The sequence below is a fragment of the Nicotiana tabacum genome, chromosome 20 (assembly GCF_000715075.1).
Source record: "Nicotiana tabacum cultivar K326 chromosome 20, ASM71507v2, whole genome shotgun sequence".
NCBI classification, from domain to species: domain Eukaryota; kingdom Viridiplantae; phylum Streptophyta; class Magnoliopsida; order Solanales; family Solanaceae; genus Nicotiana; species Nicotiana tabacum.
In genome coordinates this window covers 44,682,590-44,705,446 of record NC_134099.1, presented here as the reverse complement: position 1 = coordinate 44,705,446, position 22,857 = coordinate 44,682,590, and the positions used below count along the sequence as shown (strand labels likewise).

Sequence of the window (22,857 nt, the reverse complement as noted above, 5' to 3'; positions counted from 1 at the left end):
TATCGAGCTTCCTTGAAGTGCGAAATGCTTTTGGGAAGTATTCTTTGATTACTTGGTACAAGTATACATGTTTTTGCTGTCGCGGGCGCAGTTGTTCTATGCAGACACGGTTTGTTCGACCGTTTGACCCGGTACATTACTTTCCTATTGAGCCCCCGTTTGGCGTATCTTGGCTTCTCCGAGTAGGTGATCATCCGGGGGGATGGCCCCCAGTATTTGAGGTTGATTGCAAAAGAAGCCTTGAATACTTGTTGGATATTCCTTAGGTAGCATGTATATATTGCCTCGTTAAAAACCTTGCCGGTAAAACCCTTTTCGGGATAAAAACTCGGTCTAAGGAAAAGAGTGCAACGGATGCTTTAAAACCTTAAGGTCTTCGAGTTGGGTTAGCGCTCCTGTTGTCTCAATCGGGCACCTGCATAAAGGTAGGTACGAGATGTAACTTGAAAAGGAAGATGGTTGTACCTTAGTGGCGATGACAATTTGAACCTTGGTATGCCTTCAGCTATCTGCTCGAAGGGAGCGGTACGGCCCTTTATTTGTTCATTCGGAAACAGCTGGGAATATGCCTTGTGAACGCCGTGTTGAATTTGTTGAGGGTTCGAGGGGCGGCCATAGTTTGGTCAAGCAGTCCAAGCTGATTTGTTGCTTTTGACATGATAATATTGGCCGAGCTACCTGGACCCACAAACACATGTTTAATTTGAAATGTATCCATAAGAAAAGAAGTTACCAGTGCGTCGTTACAGGGCTGAGATAGAGCCTCGAGTTTGCCTCTTCCTGGTAAGGGATGTTTTTGTTCTCCTGATCGTGGGTTCCTGCAGGGCACCGACACCTTAAAATATCGTAGGGGTGACATGTTGCGGCTCATTTGCTTCGTTCTTTTTGGCCGCCTCTCTTTCTCGAAACAGATTTTTGGCTCGATGGTTGAGGAATTCTCGGAAGTGACCTTTGTCGAGTAGTCATGCTACCTCTTCCCGGAGTTGTCGGCAATCTTCGGTCCTGTGATTGTGCGTGTTGTGAAATTCACACACTAAGTTATGGTTCCTTTGTGAAGGATCTGATTGTACGGGCCTTGGCCATATGGTGTCTCTGATTTTACTGATGGCGAACACGATGCCCGATACATCGACATTGAAGTTGTATTCTGACAAGCGAGGTGCCTCCGTCGGCCCTGTGTACCTATCGAAGCCAGCTCTGTTGATGAGTCCTCGAGGATTCTAGCCTCGGTCCATCCTTCGGTCGTTGCGGGGTATGTTGCGCCTTGGGGCGTTCCTCTTGTCTTTGGGATATGGCTGGTACCTTTCTTTGCTTGGCTTTGGCTCCTTCGCCGGTAACCTGTTTGGGTATACCGAGCCCGAGGGGGCTCCTAGTTGGTCATCCTCGACCCTGATTTTTGATTGATATCAGTTGTGAACGTCCGACCAGGTCACAGCGGGATATTCGACTAGATTCTGTTTCAGCTGCTTTGAAGCCACCGAGCTTCGTTCGTTCAGGCCTTGAGTGAAGGCCTGTACTGCCCAGTCATCGGACACTGGTGGAAATTCCATTCGTTCCATTTGAAATCGAGATACGAACTCTCGCAGCATCTCGTTCTCCCTATGCTTTATCTTGAAGACGTCAGATTTCCTTGTTGCTACTTTGGTGGCACCGGCATGTGCCTTTATGAAAGAATCTGCCAACATGGCAAATGAGTCTATGGAGTTAGGAGATAGGTTGTGATACCACATCATGGACCCTTTCGAGAGTGTTTCCAGAACTTTTTTAACAAGACGGACTCGATCTCGTCGTCCTTTAGATCGTTTCCCTTCACTGCGCAAGTGTAAGCAGTAACGTGCTTATTGGGGTCTGAGGTCCCATTGTATTTCGGAAGGTCCGGCATTCTGAACTTCTTCGGAATGGGTTTCGGAGCCACTTTTTCTGGGAACGGCCTTTGTATGAACTTCTTCGAGTCCACACCTTTCAGGATCGGGGGTGCGCCCGGAATTTGGTCGACCCTGGGGTTGTAGGTCTCGACCTTTTTGTCGTTGGCCTTTATCTTCTTCTCGCCCGATTCGATCCTCTTTGTGAGGTCCTCGAGCATCTTTACGATGGCGGGGTCGGCTACCGACCCGTTGTTGCTTGACCTCCCCGGTACTTGCTCGGCTAGGGGAGCCGTCCCCGGCGCAATCGTGCTGGGAGTTTTCTGGTGACTTTGCAGCTGAGCAATCGCTAGCTATTGTGCCTGCAACATTTCAAAAATAACGTGAAGGCTAACCTCCCGTTCTTCCCTAGCTGGGGTTTCCTAAGCTTCTTGTCGGTCTCCTTGGTGAACGCTCCTGTTAGTGTGGGAGCTTACATCGACGTGTTGAGCATCGTGCGAGACCGCGTCCACGGGAATCGATTTTGGTGCGTTCTCAAGGTTTCGTGGCGGTACACCAGCACCTGGAACATCTACACCATTTTCTCCGTGGTTCTCAAGATTGTTGTTCACTAAGTCGGACATTTTGACTTGAAATCAAAGATCTTGGGCAAGAAAAAGTATGAAAGATAACTTGCGTTATGTGGCTAAATCAGTAAAAAAATAATCACTATTATTTTTAGCCCCACGGTGGGCGCCAAACTGTTTACCGCAAAAATGGTAATAACAATTAAATTTGATTTAGTGGTTCTAAAAATACGTGATCTATTTTTATGCTAGTTGTTAGGCAGTTGATGCTATGTGAAAGACTTAGAAACGAGATACAAGCTTAAAACGAAATGTTAACCAAACCGAATCGCTGCCAATCGGGGCCTCGAGCTTGCCTGTTCGAGGGCCTCGAGGTCAAGTCCGAAGCTCGGTTGGGAGCTATCGAAGGTGGTCGATGGGTAATAACAGTTATAGACAAATCAAAAGCGGCTCTTTATGGCCAATAATAAGCAATAAATGAAGAACAATAGATATAACACAATAAATATGAGCAATAAATGAGATAACGAGACCAAGAGAAAGTGTTAGAGAGCAGAGAGGATGTTCTTGTATATTTAGTATGGAGCAACAGATGTTTACAAAATGACAAGGATCTCCTTTATATATGAGGGGAAATCCCAACACAGTACAAGTGCATTTATTACAAAGATATAGAGATGGGACACCTAGTTAATGCCACGATACGGGCTCAGACTAGCCTGACAGATTTTGTCGGCTCTAGCTTCACGCCTTGGGAACTCCCCAATTTCTTTCTGTGACCGTTGATCTCATACTGCCCTGAGGTCAAGCGTCGATGGCCCTCGAGGGATGAACCCGACCGTGATTTCGAGCCTTCGAGACATTATACTGATGAAAAATTGGACCATCCGATTTTACCGTATACACCTTCCTATTCTTTGTGACAGCTGTTGATCGTCATGACTTTTATTGTTTATTTGTATATAATTATTTGTTATATTTATTTTCTTATTTTTAACGGAATGAAAAAAATTGCTTTTTGAAATACGAGAAATTTATACAAATGTAACATGTCCAATGGTTACAGAATTCACTTTTATAACATCTCTTATCAATATTGATTCCATGAACTCGATAACAAAAGGCTAAACTCGTGATTGATTAATTAAACTAATTTTAACTGGAGAACATTGAAATATAAAATAATGAAATAAACAAAGAACGTGCTGAGGTACAGTAGTTAGATATAAACGCAACGCACATGTATATCCGTTGGAAACATTTAGGGTCGTTTGGTAGGAAATATTGGAAAAAATAATGCAAGCATTAGCTCTATGCATTAATAATATCTTGTTTGGTATATTTTTTTAAGGTATTATCCTATGTATAAGTAATGCATAGAAAACCATGACATTAGTAATATCAAAGCTATTAATGCATGTATTAGTATGGTTAAAGATATAATTGTCCTTAAAGTCCCTTTAAAGCTAGAGAATATGGAGGACATTTTTGTAAACCACTATTTTTCTTAAAAATTATGCAATGCATTATAATTCTAATACACCACACCAAACAGTATATAAGAAATAATATCTGCATAACTAATATTTGCATTACTAACTCATGCATTACTAATACACACTATTCCGCATTATTCTTATGCACCCTACCAAATGACCCATTAATGATAAATGATTGCGAAACACTTCTACCTAATTAATCAATTATACACTTTTACATCTATGATTAAAGAGGTATACTAGCCTAAGGAGTCTTGATACAATGATGGAATAAATATGGATATTCTGTGAATTTAGCTATTTGATTTTTATATCCAGATCGTTAATCCTACCATTTTAGCATAAAATTCACCGAGAACTAGCTGTACCTATAATCAAACATGGAATATATATATATAATCTAAAATTCTAAGATTATTGTTCTTATCCTTTGTACCAAAATGACTTTTGTAATTTAAAAAACTACAACAAATTAATTATCATTTTTATCTAAGTTATCAATTAATGCACCATCATAAAAATTTATTTATAATTAACTGTGCCAGTATTTAAAAATACTCTTTATACAGTCAGACCTTTCTATAACAGCATCCCTATATAACAACATTTCACTATAAAAGTCAAGCTTTTCTTGAACCAATTTTCATGTTATGTTATAATATATGTTTTATATAACAACACTTTACTATAACATTCAAAAATATTCGGAACAAACAAGGCTGTTATAGAGAGTTGACTTTATTATATTTTGGTAGTTGTAAAGTCGACAAGGTTATAGGAAAAAATTATTAACCCTACACATCAGAGTAGTGGATCTCAATGACTCTAATTTTAATGGCATACATACATTTCACTGCACCAACTTGACAACATGCCAAATGTGAAATGATTTTTGGTAACATAAACATCTTTCAACCGAGAGGGGTTGCTCTGATGGTAAGCAACCCCCACTTCCAACCGAGAGGTTGTGAGTTCGAGTCTCCCCAAGAGCAAGGTGGGAAGTTCTTGGAGGGAAGGATGTCGGGGGTCTATTTGGAAACAGTCTCTCTACCCTAGGGTAGGGGTAAGGTCTGCGTACACACTACCCTCCCCAGACCCCACTAAGTGGGATTATACTGGGTTGTTGTTGTTGTTGTTGTTGTAAAGGTGGAAGAGCTATAGGAACGGTTAATTTGATGATTAGCAATAACACGAAGATACATTAAATTTTCTCTCAACTCACTTTGTACTTTTAAGTTTTTTTATGGATTATGTTTAGCTTAAATAATTAATTAAGGTGTCTACCAAACTAAAATGCTCTTGCTTCTCCACCAAAAAACAAAATTTTGTATTACGTATGGAATGCAATTTAGCAAATTTGTCTAACATTGTCATGCACCTATATATGGTTAGGCTCTTGTGAATTGGGGAGAAATTCAAAAATAGCCAGATTTACAACTGATCGTTCAAAAATAGCTCAGTTTTCAAAAGTAATCGAAATTTAGCCACTTTTCAAGTAAAGATAAATCTGAGCTAAAATACTATTCAAAACCCGAAAAATACGCCAGTATATTATACTGGAGTTCCAGCATAAGTATACTTGAACTCCAGCATATTATACTGGAGTTCCAGGATAAGTATGTTGGAACTCCAGCATAATATGATGGAATTCCAGCATAAGTACACTAGAACTCCAGCATAATATACTAGAGTTCCAGCAAGTATACTGGTCCAGCATAATATACTGGAGTTTGGAGCACCGGTGCTCCAGTATATTATACTGGAGCCAGCAAAGTATACCGGTCCAGCATAATATGTTGGAGTTCATACACAGGTGCACCGAACTCCAGTATATTATGCTGGATCGGTCTCTGTTGCAGCAAAATAGTAGCTATTTTTCATTGACTTGGTAAACGCTGGCTATTTTTGAATGACCAGTCCGAAAACTAGCTATACCGTGCTATTTTTACAAATAATTGGGTTAGGCAGGCCAAGTTCAAGTCAAAACTGAGAGGCCGAAGAAAAATACTGTAGTTTATATTCATTCATTGATTGGTTACTCCTCTCTGTTCATCTCTTTCTTCATTTCGATTTCGTTAGGTCACAACTCACAAGATTGAATAGTCTACAAGTTTTTTATTTGTTTTCTCTTTATGGTGCCTGCATATTAAGCATAAAACACCTCTTTGTGTTATCGCTGATGCAGGCTTAATACCTTAAATACATATTATTATATCACCAAATAAAAGATTAATAATTGTAATCACACCTATCCTATATATCAATCTATACATTTCATGAGTAAAAGTAACTAACAAATTGTTTACATACCAACTTATGGTTCAACCTACTCTAGCAACTAACAAATTGCTTTAACCATGTATTTCTTTTTTTGGTTTCTCACCCGCTGTCCAGTATTCACATAAGGACCCGACTAAATACAAATTTGTGTCAGAAAATCCGACATTGGGAGGTAAAACGTTCCCTACAAAGGAGACTCCGTACCCAGAGGTTAGAGCGGATGAATAAGTACTTACCACTTCACCACCACAACCCTTGCTAGTTAACCATGTGCTGTCACTGATTGGTTATATATTTCCTGATTGGTTATATATTTCTTCCTTAAATTTGCCCCCCCCCCCCCCACCCCCCAAAAAAAATTGTATTAAAGCCCTGCTTCTGTCACTGTTTACTCAGTGGTATTTCTGAGGATTAATATTGATTAACACTGAGCAAAATGTGATCGATCGCTGTCTAATGCAAATAAGCTTTTGATAAGAAACACAAATAGGATCCACAAATGAACCATTGAAATAGAAAATTAATAGCCAATCCTAATGAAGCATCAAGAAGAACCATGATAATTAATCCCCAATTTCAAGAAATTACTTCTGTACAGTAAATACACATTGTAAAGCCACAATGATTATCTAGAATCTGTATGAGATTATTTCTTCTGCCTTTGTTTTAAATTTTGTTCATATTTCAAGACAAGAACACCTCAACACCAGCAGTTGTCATCAACTGGCAGATAGGACATACATTAACTAACCCTTCACAATCTTTACATAAACACAAGTGTCTACAAGGCATCAATAAGATGCATACCTCCTTCAATTTGCACACCTTGCACTTCAAATTGGCTTTTTTCGCCGATGTACCTTTCCCAGAACCACTAGGAATGCTGAGCCAATTGTTTGGATCAGTGCAGGACACAGCATCGTCTAGCTCATTGTCTCCTGTACCTTCTTTTCCTTGTTCTGCAGACTGCATCGCTTGCTGGAGGTTCGTTCTTAATGTGCTGACTAAAGATTCGTTACACTTGGCTCTATAACACCAATTTTGTGCTTCCGATGTAACTTGCTTCATTCGTTCAACCAGTTCTCGGTTCTTCCTGTTTATGTTCTCTAACTCAATATCCTTCTCTTGCAACTTAGTGCCGACATTTTTCTCAAGTGCAGTCACCAACGAAGCCATATGTCTCTGTTTTATGTCTCTCACACCTCTAGCCCAAGTTTCTTCCTGTAAAAGGCCAATGCAATAACAACATTAAATAAACTTGTGCAACATATGAAGTTTCAGTAATTTGTACATGGGTAGTTGTTCCTAAGAGACTGAAGTTACTGTTACCCAAATACAGTTATGACCATTTTATAATTACTTTTTAAGAAGACGCCACATGTTATTCTTTTTCTTTAATATGGCCAAAATATGCATAGGTGTGTGACTGACCAATTCCAAAAATAACCAACTAAATTTCTTACTCCTTCCAGATATTTTGTAACTAATATATCTTATTATCTGCACATATGTTTTCATTTATTTTTTAATATAAACAGAAAGTGCACGATGGTACTATCTCCAGCCACTTCTCTGATTAACAATAGAGCTGCGACAATGGAGCCAAAAAGGGCATCTTATCAGTTTTAAGAGAAGAGAAGGGCAATTAATATAAGCGGGGGAAACAAATATTCATGTGTTCAATAACCATGGGTCATTTTGAGAAAAATCGAGTTGTCTTGTGCCAAAGGAGCAGAGAAACATGAAAAGAATCAAGCGCAACAAAAGCTAGAAAATGTAAAAAACTTGGACACTTTCCTAAAAGAGCCCTTTACTGTTAGGATACAGACAATAACTGAAAAGACAGTCTACAATAAAACAAATTCGATTAGGAAAATGTAGTACCATACCTGAGTCTTAATATATTGATCAAATTCTTTCTTCTGGCGCTCCAGCTCCGTTTTAATGTTGTCACCTAGAGACATCATAACTGATGCTGATGCATTCATACTTCCACTTGCAGAACTGACCGAAGAATTGGGCTCATCATCATCGTATGATAACTTTAAACCAGTTGAAACAAGATTCTGGCCAGGAATATTAGCTGGCCGTTCAGTGTCATCATGAACCACATTGTGGTTCAAGGAAATTTGAAGCTTTTGCTGCCGGGAAACACCTTCAGCTTCCCTGCTTCGTTTATTGTGCCGAATCAGGTGCTCATTTACAAAATTATTTACAGGATCAGCATTGGATCCAAGCGGAACTGTAGCAAAAGAAAAAGCACATTGTAAAGGCTTTTGTATAACAATCTGAGATGAGTTCATTAGAGGTGCAGAAAAATTAACATGCTTAGTATAAGTACAAGAAAATATCAAACTAGATATCGGGTGATGCCTTGAGAATTTTTCTGCAATAGCTCACTGACTCTTGTTATCCTTGAGCATATAATATAGTGCCAACTTTTAACTCTACTTCATTATTTAAAGCTATATTATCGAAGTTAAGCTAAAGGGTTTTTAACCCAAAAAATCCTTCAGGTTTACCCATACGCTCAACTGCATCACTAAAATATGCCAGTTAAACATGCACGTCCTTCATATTTACTAAAAGTGACAGGTCTCATCCAAACTCTAATGGAAGTCTATAAACTACTGGTAGACTGCTCACTGAAGCCTCTTTGCATGAAAAACTAAAAACGGGAATTTGGGAAAAACAAAGCTGTATGTTTTTGTGATAGATAGAGGGAGAAAGAAAAGCTACATGTAAACTGAGAACTCATTGGAAAAGTAACAAAGAACAGATCTGATAGTCTTTAAAATTCTTAAAATTAGCTTACAAGAACCTTGTTGGGAGAGCACTTGAAGTGGTATTACCAATATCCTAAAGTGTCCAGGTTGGAGCAATTTCACTAAGAAGCTTGAAATTATTCAGTGAAAGCTTGAATTTCAGTTAACGAGAAAAACCTCCAAAAATATGCTAGTATTACTTTGTAGCTCTAACTGATTCCTCTGTTTAAAGAAAGTAACCAAGACTTGAAGGTATTGTCATGAAATAACACCCCACTCAGTCTCCACTCAAATTTCATTGAAGGATCTCATGTTTCTTGTTGGGACTGTGTTAGTTACGAGTAAATAGTCGGAGGCCGAATTGTAGTACTGGAGCCTTAGTCAGTCTTGAACTCGGCAACCTCCATAGCCACGGCGTTGACCAAAAGGGAAAATACGCTGAGAGAGGTGACCAGTCCACCTTTTTGGGTGCATCCAGCCCACATCCATGGGTCTGATCTATATTAAGAGAGCTAATCTAGAGCAAGAAAATTGGGGAAAACAAAAGCTATCAATTTGTGTTTATGAGACAGAGGGGTAAAGCGAGAGGTCATTAAAAAAGAAAGGAAACACAAGGCTTCCGTAAGCCTTTAAACTTCGGTTCGAGTTGGGACCAAAACTGTACATTTTTTGTGAAGATTAGGAATGTTCTTTGATAGCTAGTATATTATAAGGATGCACTTGAAATTATGAGTAAAGATACATTTTGAGTTAAAGCTCTTAGGCTAAAGCTAAAGTATTTAAACCATAAACTTCCAAACAAAAACCGAACTCTATTTTTCAACTTCCTCTTCCATCCTTACCCCACCCTGTTCGGTTACTCAGCTGAGATATGCCTGCCACTGCTCTGGTCTTTCCTTTAAATTCTTGACGTACCAAAGAAAATGCAATACCTTTTTAGTACAAATAGAACATCTATAGCCCAGTAGTGGCCTGTTAGATGAACCACAATTTGGTCACAAAGAGAAACTATAAGTACATGAAAGACCCTAATTGCAAACAAAAACCAGGCTACAGGCTTAACAAGAAGTAGCTAAACTACAACATTGGAAATGGCAAGAAGAGAAGAATTCTCTAACAAAGTTTAAAGTCACTACATCAAATGTGCAGGTCAGCCAGGATTAATTGTACGACTGCTACTTTGAAAAGTTAATGGAACCTAGAACAATAAAAAATATTTGAAGTACCAGCTCAAACAATTTTTCAGAAATTCTTGAAGCAATATATAGAATAGATCAAAAAGCGAATACTACAAAAACTAGGATAAACAACAGATACTTATACTCGCATATAATCGAGGATGAAATACAAATTCTAAATGGCTCACAATCTACTCTCACTGTATGCCATAGAACAGATACTTACAGCTTCCAAATAATTGAAGTTGATTAGGTGCACTAGCAGGATACTGGAAACCATTCTCGTCCACAAAAATAGGAAGTGGAGTGTTAGTGTTGCTGCCTCTATACATTTTCCAAAGCAAGATCTACTTGGAGACTGAGCAAGTTTACCTGCAGAAGAAGGAAAAGATATATGCCATTTAAACTCACAATCATTGGATCACATTTTAAACAACAATGAGGATCACATTTTAACAACAATGATTAAAAAGACCAGGATATATGCAATAAAAAAGTCATTAACACATATCAAAATTTTTAATAACCACATTTAATCATCATACTATTCGTTTAAGCTGAGAATCGTAAAATAGTCATCTTAAGCCATCCTCCCAACTATCTGTTGTGATCATTTACTCCTAACCAGTAACAGAGTGATAAGTGCATCCACCACACTAGCCATATTTTTTCTTTCAAAAAACAACCGCATGAAACTTATAATTTCCACTTCCCAACTTCACAATATTTGGAACCATAAGACTCACTTCATCTCATTTTAAATGAATAGATCTCCATTCACCCCCGACCACCAGGAAATAAATATATCTATCCATTTCATTTTTATAAAATTAATAAACAAAATCTGAACCAGTCTTGCTGTCGGAAATACAGAAACCAAAGAAATTTTTCCCCATGCAATCTGCAATTCACTGAAACCATAGGTAACATTACCATAATAAACCCAAAGACTCCAATGGAAGATTGCTACATCCCCCTCCCCCCAAACACATACACACAGAGAGATACAGTTTTTGACACGGTTGGCCAAAAATAGGACCCTTTTTCTTTCTGGTCCCAAAACAAAACTATTCCAATAATTCTACAAATTTAGAAAGTCACTGCTCCACACTTAAAGTAAATATAAAATGCAATGTGGTATCAGAAGAAAAACTTTAGTTTGATTAAACCATAAATTCTGATAAATCCATTTTATGAAACTTTTGGAACCATACTCATATCTGAAAACAAGCAAACAAAGGTTAATTTTTTTTATCAAATAACACTAACTTATTTTAGCTCTTAATTTCAATCGATTTGACACACAAAGTACTGGGTTGTTGTTGTTGTGACATACAAAGTACAAACCAAATATTTGATCTTCCTAAAACTATATGCTAATCACAAGACCAATGAAAAAGATCAAAACTTTTCCCTTTTGGATAATATTTTCCAACTGATAAGATTCAATAGTCTGAAAATTAATCAAAATATCCAATAACAAATAAAAATAAAGCTTACCAAAATAATTAAAAAGAGAGCCTGGAGAAAGCTGTTAGGTTGAGCTTCTTCAATAAAAAGAACCCATCTTGATCCTGCAAATTCCTATGCAGTCAGTCAATCAAAATCCCAAAATAGAAAATAAAAGAATAATCCGATCTTGGTAATGTTACATACATGAAACTGCAGATTACGGAATGAGAAACGGATGACGGTTTCTTTTTCTTTTTGGGAAGAAAAAATAAGAGTGAATAGATATGAATAAAGGAGAATTATTTGGTGCAACAAAATGAACAAGGAAGATAAGTTTTATGACGACGAAAGATCAAGAATTAGAGAGAGAAGAAAGGGCTGAAACGTTTTTGGAACAGAAGTGACAGATGTGGGGGGTTGGGGTGGGTGGTGAGGTGGTGTGTGGGACCCATAAACCAAATTAGAAAAGTTTAAAAATGGGTGGAATCACATTCATTCACGCTCATTTCTAAATTGTGCATCTACTCTTCTCACGGGACTTTTCTTATTCTCACAGATTATTACTATTATTATTATTATTATTTAATTTATATTCCTTGGTGTTCCCACCAACATGATCTTTCTGATTCTCTTTAATCAATATGGGGTGTTTTGCTTTTACATTAGTACCCCTTATAAATTAAATAAATAAAGGAGAAACTAATTTAGATGTAAAAACTAAAAGTTCTAAAAAAAGCTATGTACTTATTGTGTCCTTATCTTTTACGTAATTAAATACTAGAAACAATCATGCCATAGTATCTTAATTTCCGATTCCAGTGATAAAATGTCTTTTAATGGTAGTAAAGTTAACATAAATTGGCCTGCTTTAAGATATAAGGCGAAATGGTTTCCTAGCCACTTAAACTTGTCGGGTTTTTTAAAGTTGATACATAAATTTATAACTTTTCCATATGAACACTCGAACTCATTTTTTCCATAATTAATAAACACATCTGATCATTGACCATGTGCGCGTGTATTACACATACACATACATGTCCATCCAGTCAGCAAATGACCAATGAATGTCTTACACGTAAGGGCGCGAAAAGTCAAGCAGCAACTCCTTCTCTTTGACTGCTTTAGCGTTCTTCTTCATCAACAACTGCTTTTCATTATTTTGTTTCACGGGTGGCTCAGCTTGATCGTTTTCCATGTTACTCTTTCGTTCCTCTTCCTTCTTTTCTTCCAGCTTTTTTATTTTAAGGATTCAACAGTTAACAAGATAGTGCCCTAATTTCCTACAATGTTTGCAGAATTTGGGTATGTTTGCAGACCTTCAATTTCAATCACCCGCTTATATAGAGCAAAATTGTAATCTTCATCATTAATGAAGCTGAGAAACACATTTAATTTATCATAAACTCCAATTTTTGCAGATCCCTTCAAAGGAAATTTTTTAGAGAATCTTGACCTATAATTCGGGGTCGGGTCTTCAGAAATCAACCAACAATTGTCCTCTTACATTGAGCCGCCATGATGACATAGTAGTCTCTTGTTTTGAAGATCACTGCCGGCATGCCGTTGTGTGTCGTCTTTCTAGCTTGGAATTTCAGAGAGAATCTGAAGACCCTCCTTATTGAAACTTGAAATCCCCCGGAATCTCTTCTTCTATGCATAATAAAAACATGGAAGAAAACATTGCAGAATTAGGCCCTCCTAATTTCCCTACTTTCCACCATTTTCACGGTCCGAAAAATGAAAAAAAAAATTGAAAATGGAGCTTCAAATTTTTAAAAATGGAGGAAGGGGGTATGTTGTACTGTTGGGCTTTGGGAAGGGGGTTTTCACGCTCCTGTGCGTCGTGTTCCTCACGCGGGCTGCTGATTAGGACCAACTGACGCCATATGGGCATGGTCAATGGTCAAATATGTTTATTAGTTATGGAAAAAACGAGTTCGAGTGTTCAAATGGGAAAGTTATAAGTTTATGTATCGACTTTAAAAAATCCGACAAGTTTAAGTGGCCAGGAAGCCATTTCATCACACTTACGAGAATCAAATATGACTAATTTTGTTAGTTCGACTGTTTTATTACATTATATATAAGATACTATATTTATGTATAGTTCTCCTATTTATTTCGTCTTAAGAATATATTTTCAATTTTCGTTGACAGTCATTTTACTTTAACTGTAGGCTAATATTTATTTTCGTATTTTTAAAAAATGGAACATCGTAAGTTTGTAACTTAGCAACATTAACCGGAGTTGTTCTTGGTACGCGGGATAAGGTAAGAGATTCAATTTATACCATATTTAATTGATGGTATAAATTTAATCCAAACTTAATATTGGATATCTCTACCTTATCCTATCAAATTTGGGATTATTTTATCCTACCTCCCAAATGAGATAAAATAGTCCAGGGATTATAATCCTCGGATTACACTCGATTCAAATATTTGAAGAAGTGCCTTCTTGGAGAAGGTATAATTTAGAAGTCATCTTCTTATTCTTTTACTATAAGATTTACCACTATTATTAACAAATATCAAATGCGTTAAGTAATCAAGTAGTCCCTTCTTCTTTTTTATTGTGTAATTTTCATATATGTGTATTGAGTTTTGATTGTCATTGATGAAATTACGATATGAATGTATTCAATTTTATTTTTATATTGTTTATTTTTACTCGAAATTCTTTCACTAAATAAACTATTAATTAATATGTTTTTTTTTAAATTCGTGATTTTTTTGATATTATGTATGTGTGTCCAATAACATGAACTAGAAAGAAAATGAAAAGTATCTAGATATTAACACTTACAACGGGGAAGTTGATAATTTAGAAGGTAATAGATATTTATAGAATTTAACTGAGATATGAGAAAGAGAATATGTATAATTTAAAGGTTAATGGAACTTTAATTTTTAACATAAATAGAGGGAGAAATTTATTTTTCATGCATTTTACCAAGTGCTAAGAGTATTAACCATTTTTCCATAGTCTTCCTCTTAACTAATGGTCCAAAAAAAAAAGAGGCAAGAGTGGTCAATTACATTGATCTTCGTCAAATACTTAAGGGGTCTCTTCTTCCCATTTTTAAGAGTTAAGAAAATATTGTCTTTAGTTGAATACTAGTATTAGTACCCGCACGATGTGCGGATAATATTATGATTCTGCTAAATTCTATAAATTTAAAAGAACAAAATATATGAATAACTATTGACATAAACTTAAATATTATAACCTCGTATATAGCCGGTGATACAAACAAATAAAAATATAATATGATTCAAAAATAAATACTCATTCCCTTTCAATTTACATAAAATATTTTTCTTATTAGTCTGTTCCAAAAGAATGACACATTTCTGTATTTGGAAATTTTAACTTTAAATTTTTTGTTTTACTCATTTTACATATAATGAAAAGTTCTTACACCCATATAAATATCATGGCCCTATAAAACTATTAGGACCATAAGTTTCAAAAGATTTCATTTTCGTTCTTAAATTTCGTGTCAAGTCAAATTATCTCATCTATATTGAAACTGAGTGAAGTCATACTATATAGAGTAATAACAAATAAAAATAAATTTAGTAATATCTTAATTTAAATTATAAAAATATATTATATTATTATCTCAACATAATAAATTCTCACATCAACATCAACTTCTACCAACCTAAAATTACACAGTGACAAATTAATATATACATACATGATAATATTAACAATTAATATATTCTAACTTTTGGGAGTTACTAACTTATAAAACAGTTGGATCATAATTTGTTCAATAATTTTACTAGTTACCTCAATTTTAACCACACAATTAAAGTCACATTATTTTTAACAATTTAACTGATACCTTTGGGTTATAGTTAAGATTAATGTATTATAATTAAATAAATATTTACCTACTTTAAATATTTTTCTTCTACGATGCACATGTACTAATACTCTAAAAGAAGATGAGTTCTTACATGTAATTCTTAATCAAATGAATCTTACCTTATGATTTTACGATCCACTTTATTTTGTGCAAATAGCAATTCCAAATAGTGCAATTATATTCATCTATGTGTTTACCCTATCCAAATCTATTTCATTCTAATTGACACACACACACACATATAATATATATATATATATGTTGTTCGATCGATTGGCTTATACAATTTGAGAGAACATAAATATCAATAACGCGCTAAAAAGTCATTGTCCATACCTGAGCCATTAGAGAAGAATTTATCCTCTCTTATTATATATTTTAGCATAGCAACTGCTAGCACTAATAGAAAAATAAAAATAAAAAATAAAAAAGATGTATGTATTGCTTCCAAACAATTGAGATATAAAATAAATTATAAAATATTGGATAATTAATTTTATCAAAAGGCAACACAATTGACATTTGTTTAGCCAATGTATGAGTCGATTCATAGTTAAACATTATCCCTAAGGTAGTTACGAAAGTTAAGTTTTGATCCAACAACTCGGTAATTATGGTTATGGGTTCGAGCCTAGATTTTTTAGTCTTATTTCTAGTAACAAACATGTTTTTGTTTTTCCTGTTATTTTTGTTGTGAACTCAAATTTTAAAAAACTCTTTCTCATTATTTAGAACAATTCGCCTCACTCGTTGAGCCTCCCGTTTGAATTGGAACATTTATGTGTTGATTAGCTTTCCTAATTAATTAATCAATCAATTCAAATTTAACTTTTTTCCATTCAGATTCAAAAGAATCTTATTTACTATCTTTCTATTTAAATTTAAATAAATATTCTGTCTTTCAATCTAAATTAAATACTATAACAAATATTGTCATAATTTTCCAAGTGGCTTTATATTAGTTTGCCACTTGGCTTAACCATAATGCACACTTGCTATATTGCCATGTAATTTTTTATTAGTTTATCGCGTTACTTAATGTCCTTACTCATTGCTCTACTTTTAGTATAATATAATGATTATAGTTTTGTGTTACCCTAAAATTTAATTTAGTATTGTTCTTTTGTTCCTTAGCTCCAATTACTTTGTTTAAATTTATCAATAATATTATTTTTTCTATTTAATTATTTTATTAAAAAAACTTAAAATGTAGACCCCTTCACATTACTTCTATTCTCCTCTATATACATTATTTTCTATCATATAATATTTTAATTATTTTTCACATTTCGTGTTGTATCTATATTATAAACATTATCGTATTATTTTTCTAATTCTTTTGAAAATATAAAAGTTTGAACGAAGAAGTTCTTTTATTATTTTCCATAAATCTACATGTTTAGTAATTATTATTTAGTATTATGTGCAATAAGCAACTAATTTTTTTTCTTTTGTTTTCATATAGAGTTTTGACTTTAAATTTTTTATAACTTAACTACATGACAATTGTAATTACATCTTTATATTGTTAATTTGTTTCTTGGTGTTATTTCATTGTAAATGTTTTAAATTTTAGGTTTATAAATTATGTTTTCAATTGCGTGATATTATCCATATAATATATTTTTTCTTATAATAATTTAAAAAGTTTTCTTATATCAAATTTAAATGTCTAATCCTTCTATATATCTACAATTATATTATTTGTTTACAAAAAAAAAAAAATCTATTTTTGTTCTTTATTTATTGTTACTGTGTTACCTGTTACAAATATGGTTACATTATTACTTAACTTTTTATTAGCTTGGCACCTACTTTATATCCCTATCTGCTACTTCTATTATAATATACTATAATGAATATGGTTTTTCTTTCTCTTAAAATAATCTTTTTATTTATTGTTAATCTTTCACTATATAATATTTGAATTTATCAATAATATTTTTGAGTATTAATTATTTATTTGCTTTATTTTATCATTTAAATTAATTCAAAGTATGAAATTCTCTCACACTATCTTTATCCCCCTCTTTCTAAATTATTTCCCCTAGTAAGTATGATATTTTATTTAATTTTTTCATTTAGTGTTTTATTCAATAATAGACAAAAATAAAAGTGCATATGATCAAACTATATAGTACTTCACCAAATGTCGCGCCCCTTTTTCTCGTGAAAATCGGGTTTGTGATATTTGGGAGGACAACTCGTTCCCTTTCGGGAATTGGGTTTGAATTGAAGAGTTGCCATCTAATGATTAAAGTGCATTAGGACACCAGGAGGGGTTTGTTTTGAGTAACCAGAGATTGGGTAAGGGTTTGAAATTATCCCAATGGGAAGGTGTTAGACACTTCTCAGGATCCACTAGTGTGGTTCCCGGCCAAACTATTGTTGTGACTTAAGTGCAAATAACACATAGGTAAATAAAGGCTTCAAATAAGAGGGAATTTTCACGTAATGGTTACAAATAAACAAAAGTAAGAAAAATGAACTAAAAGAGTTGATTTTCTTAAAAGAAATGTTTAAAAAAAAGATTTAAAAGAAACAAAGAAAACAAAGGAAATGGGGGGGGGGGTCCTAGGTTTATTAATAATATGGATCACCCCACACAACATCCGGTAATCACTCCTCAGTGAGGGGCTACACGTGATGTTATTGCGTGGTCATTATATCCATATCTACCATTCCCACCCCGTTAAGGTATTAAAGCACAGAATGGTCTCGTTTACTTATTGCATGCTATTACCCGCCCCAATCCTATCAGCCCCGGAGACACTTGGGACTACTAATCCTAGAAGGAGGAGGTATTGGGTTTATTTGTGGTTTCAAAAGGTAAAATACTAAGGTGACAAACAATACACATATAACAAGTTTGGGGAAGCATATAAACAGATAAAAGGGCTCAAACAGACCTCCTTAAATCAAAGAAAAGCATATAGTTTAACATGTCTTACACGTACTGATTAGGGTCTGATTAAACTTAATAGTTAGGGCAGACTGATTTATTATATATTTCATATAAGAAGCCCGAATCAGGCCTGCCTGCTGGTTGTAGTTAATAAAACCTGATTCAGTTTATAAACTACCCTATGGCTTGCCTAAGTGTTAGACGAAAACCTATATGCATAATATCTACTGATTTCAGAGAAGAAGTATACTGATTTTAGAAAAAGATTGTCAGTTATTCAGGAAAGACGAGTTTTGACAAAAGATCATAAATTCCGCAGACGTTAGACAATGATTTTAGATTTGTAGACAAGTGAGACGCTTCAGACTTGGTTATTAATTCCTATAGGTATGCTTTCTAGGCGTAGTTAATTTTAAATACTTTTATAGACATAGCAAGAGTGCAGAAATCCTATAGGCATGACATCTAAATGTTGTACTTCGTTTAATCCTATGAACATGATATCTAAATGCAGTTAGTTGTTTAAGCCCTATAAACAGGTTTGCCTAGTGACAGATGCATATGCAGGATTCGAATTTCCAGTTAACTATGAGCATGGTATCTATATAAGAGATGCAGAAATTTAACTATAGGCAGGATATCCATATGAATGCAGAATTTCAGAAACCTATAGGCAGGATATCTATATGGGTGCAGAATTTCAGAAACCTATAGGCATAGTATCTACATATGAAAGTGCAGAATTCCTATAGGCAGGATATCTATGTGATATGCAGAAATCAGAAACCTAAAGGCAGGATATCTATATAGGTGCAGAATTCCTTATAGGCATAGTATCTACATCAGAATTCCTATAGGCAGGATATCTATGTGATATGCAGAAATCAGAAATTCCCTATGAGCAGGATATCTACTCCTTTTACATACATGGTTACCCTTCCCTTTTCACTAACCATCCCCAAAAATTATTACAAGTTGTTACAGTCCAAAAAAAATAAAGAAAAATACATCAGAAATTGAAAATTACAACTAAGGAGAGCCTGATTCAGACTTCCTGTCTGAAGTATGAAGTAAACCAACTCCAAAGATCACGTTTCAAAGCCTTTCTCCCACTTGGGTGGGTCAGAGTTTCCTAAGAGTTTCTTAAGAACTCCGGGCGGTGCTTACACCCAAATGTATCACCATATTAAGCCAAAGTGAAGTGTGGAAGGGCCAGCCCTCAGGTGTCCAAGTTCAGAGGGAACTCAAGGTCTCAAGGCAAGGCTCACAAGAGGGCGGCAGAACTTAAGAACTAAGAGAGAGTGTAAGTGCAGAATTCTGAAAGCGGGAAAGGAAAAAGGAAACAACATACATGGGGATATAGGGAATGAGGAGTTGCAAGATGTAAAAAGCAGGCTAGTGGGCATAACCCAACAATGGGAGATGCTGGCACACCCATAAGCCTACTGGAACACATTGTTTAGAGGTTAGGATCCCCTAAAGGATCAAGTTCAATCCATAGACAATAACTTGTATATTGCCATGTCTTAAATTGTAACTCAAAGCACATAAAGGGAAATAGGGAATAGGGATTCATAGCAGAAACAAAGCAAAAGGGAATCAACATGCTAGTTTAAGTATTTAACTCTGCAGAAGTATTAAAGTAGACATAGATGCAGAAAGCTGTAAGTAAACACATTGTGGGGATGATGAAATTTGAAATTAGGACATACCAGTTTTAAAGAAACAAGTAGAGAAAATGCAGTAGTCCGGTAAAAACCTCAGTGCAAATAAGAAGAGAGAGTTCTATTATGTGAGTAAGAGTTTAGAAGAAATTGTGAATTGTGTCGTCTGCCGTGTGAAGAAAGGTCGTGCCCTTTTGTAGTGTAAAAACCAAGTAGAAATAAGGTAAGAAATAATTGAAGAGTTGATTGTCAATCAATTACACAAGACTCCCTTTAGTTAAGGGATTCAGATTCAAACGGGTATAAACCAATTAAGGAAAGAAATTAATCAAACACTTTGTGCAAAGTAGGCAATTAGGGGTGAATACATAAAAGTTATTTAAGGAGGGGATTTTTGAAATACATAGTTTGTGCGAATAAGGTAAGACAATCAATTAACAATCAGTAAATCAAAAGGGTCTGAGATTTTGTATGAATGAACCGAGTCAAAATATGGGAAAGGTTTTTAACTTAAGGGAAATCAGCAAACAATGGAAAGGGAATCAATTAGACCCATATTCAGAGGGAAGTAGGAAACTAATCACAAATTCAGAAGCTATTTTAAAGGGAAGTCTATCATATATAAGGAGCATACGAACATGTTAAGCATGAAGGAAAACTGTAGTGTCATTGTAAAGTTAGTAGAAAATCAAGTATAGAAAAGTTTAACAAAAGGTCAGAGTCGCATGAAAGCAAGGAATGAGTCTGAAAGAGTTAGGGGTTTTGAAATAAACCCTAAGTTCAATCAAATCACATAATCAAGCTTGGCGGAACCCCTAAATTCTAGGGTTTCCACACTGAATCAAGTACAGAGATGAGAAGGCAAGTAGTTGAAACAGGCTCAGAGGTTTCAGAGTTAAAACCTCTTGCATGTTTCTTTCATCAACAAAAACTCATGAGAAAAACATGATAGCAAAGTAACATTCGGAACACAGTAGAAGCACTCAAAAGAAAAACACTGATAGGAACAGTAAAAGAAACATGCTTAAGAGATTTTTCAAAAGAAACTTAAACAAGGCTTAATAGAAGAAAAATAAGGAAACTTAAGAACTTAGGAGGAAAATACAGTAGGAGAAACATGTTGGAACATAGTAGAAGAAAAAATATACGAACGCAGTAGAAAAGCATATGAGAGCATAGTATGGAAAACATGGTAGAAGAACATACAAGCATGGAGTATATAAAACTCAGTAAAAGAACATACAAGAACGGAGTGTAAAAACTCAGTAGAAGAACATATAAGGTAGAAGAAAACATAAGAACACAGTAGAGGCAAATAAACACAAAAGACAAAGGAGAGAAAGTCAGAGAAACACTTAAACATTTTCAGAAAACCCTAGATCGGAAACGAAGCGGTTTTGAAAGTAATTTTTGAAAGAAAAGTTAGGGAAATCGTTTGAAAACTCAAGGAGAGCATAGATACACAACGGATATAAGGAAATCAGAGAAAATCTCGAAGGGTTAGTGTTTCAAAAGAACCCTAGAAGTGAGATAGGCTTTGAAAAGTCACCGATCTGAGTCGGAGAGGTCGAAATCAGGCTTAAACCACCATGGTACGCCGGAGTAAAGCCGAAGATGGTCGTGGAACCTTGAATCGACAGAGGTCTGGGTGCAAACCTTCGAGGTCAGGCCTCGAATCTTCAGGTATCAGGCACGTGGGAGCAAGAGAAGGTGAGTATAAGACTCCCATAGCTTGAGAAGCCATGAATTCCGGTGGGTTTCAAGGTGGAGGTGGTGGTAAGAGGCGGTTAGGGTTTGGGAATGTTCGAGAGAGTTTGAGAGTTCAGAGGCAGATGGTAGGTGAGAAATGAGAAGGTTAGGGTGGTCGTTTGGGTTAAAAAAAGGTAAGAGTGAATATGGGCCATTGATCTTAGAGATCAACGACTAGGATGAGAGGGGTCTGGCCGGGTAGGATTTAATCGAGTCAGGAGCGGGTTTAAATTAAAATTGGGTTGGGCAATTGAGATTGGGAATTGGGTTCATTTGGGGCTCAAATAAGGCTAAAATTGAAATAAACGGGGCTAACATTTAAATAGCCATTTTCCCTTATTTATTTTATAAAAATAGTAAAATAATTTCTGGAAATAAATTAAAGGTACTAGATCGATTAATAATATGTAAATATTAAATTAAAAATACTGAAATCAAATTTGTAATTATAAATACAATTAAATCTTAAAATAGGCTAAAATTGCAATTATATGCAATTTAACTTTAAAAAGCTAAATAAATCTGTAAAAAATATGCAAAATTTACCTTAGCTAAATTTTGGTATAAATATGTGAATTCAATAAAGGAGTTACCAAAAATTATAATTTGGGAAATAATTATTGGTTTTTTTCTGATAAAATAAGGCGATAAATTGATTTAAAAATCTTTTAAAAATTGAAAAAATAATAAAACACTTGGACATGCTTATATATGCATACGTATGCTATTTTGAAAGTATTTTGCATATGAAAAACATATGATCAAACTATATAGTACTTCACCAAAATATTACGGTATTTTTATTATTAAACTTCTAGTAATTATTATTTTTGTTGAAGCTTTTAGCCTTTAAAATAATTATTTTTATTGTATACTTGTTTAAAATTCAGAAAACTTAGTCTAAAACAGATACTTTGGATTATCCATTATGAAATAAATAAATTATTAAATATATCTACATTCTGAACTTTAGATTAAAACCTTAAAATATATTCTTCAACTCATTAAAAAGTATTGAATTTTTAAAATAAATTAAAATTGCACATTAGATTACGG

General features: G+C 34.8%; 1 protein-coding gene across 1 annotated transcript; it reads right to left on the bottom strand.

Annotated features, from left to right (window-relative positions):
- Positions 1-6,744: 6,744 nt before the first annotated feature.
- Positions 6,745-11,956, bottom strand: LOC107766108 (E3 ubiquitin-protein ligase BOI). Its single transcript, XM_016584831.2, has 5 exons — positions 11,807-11,956; positions 11,651-11,724; positions 10,377-10,522; positions 8,097-8,449; positions 6,745-7,428 (listed from the first exon to the last, which is right to left on the bottom strand). Exons 3-5 carry the CDS (start codon positions 10,480-10,482, stop codon positions 6,892-6,894), a joined length of 996 nt encoding a protein of 331 aa, XP_016440317.1. The 5' UTR covers positions 10,483-10,522; positions 11,651-11,724; positions 11,807-11,956; the 3' UTR covers positions 6,745-6,891.
- Between the last annotated feature and the right edge of the window lie 10,901 nt (positions 11,957-22,857).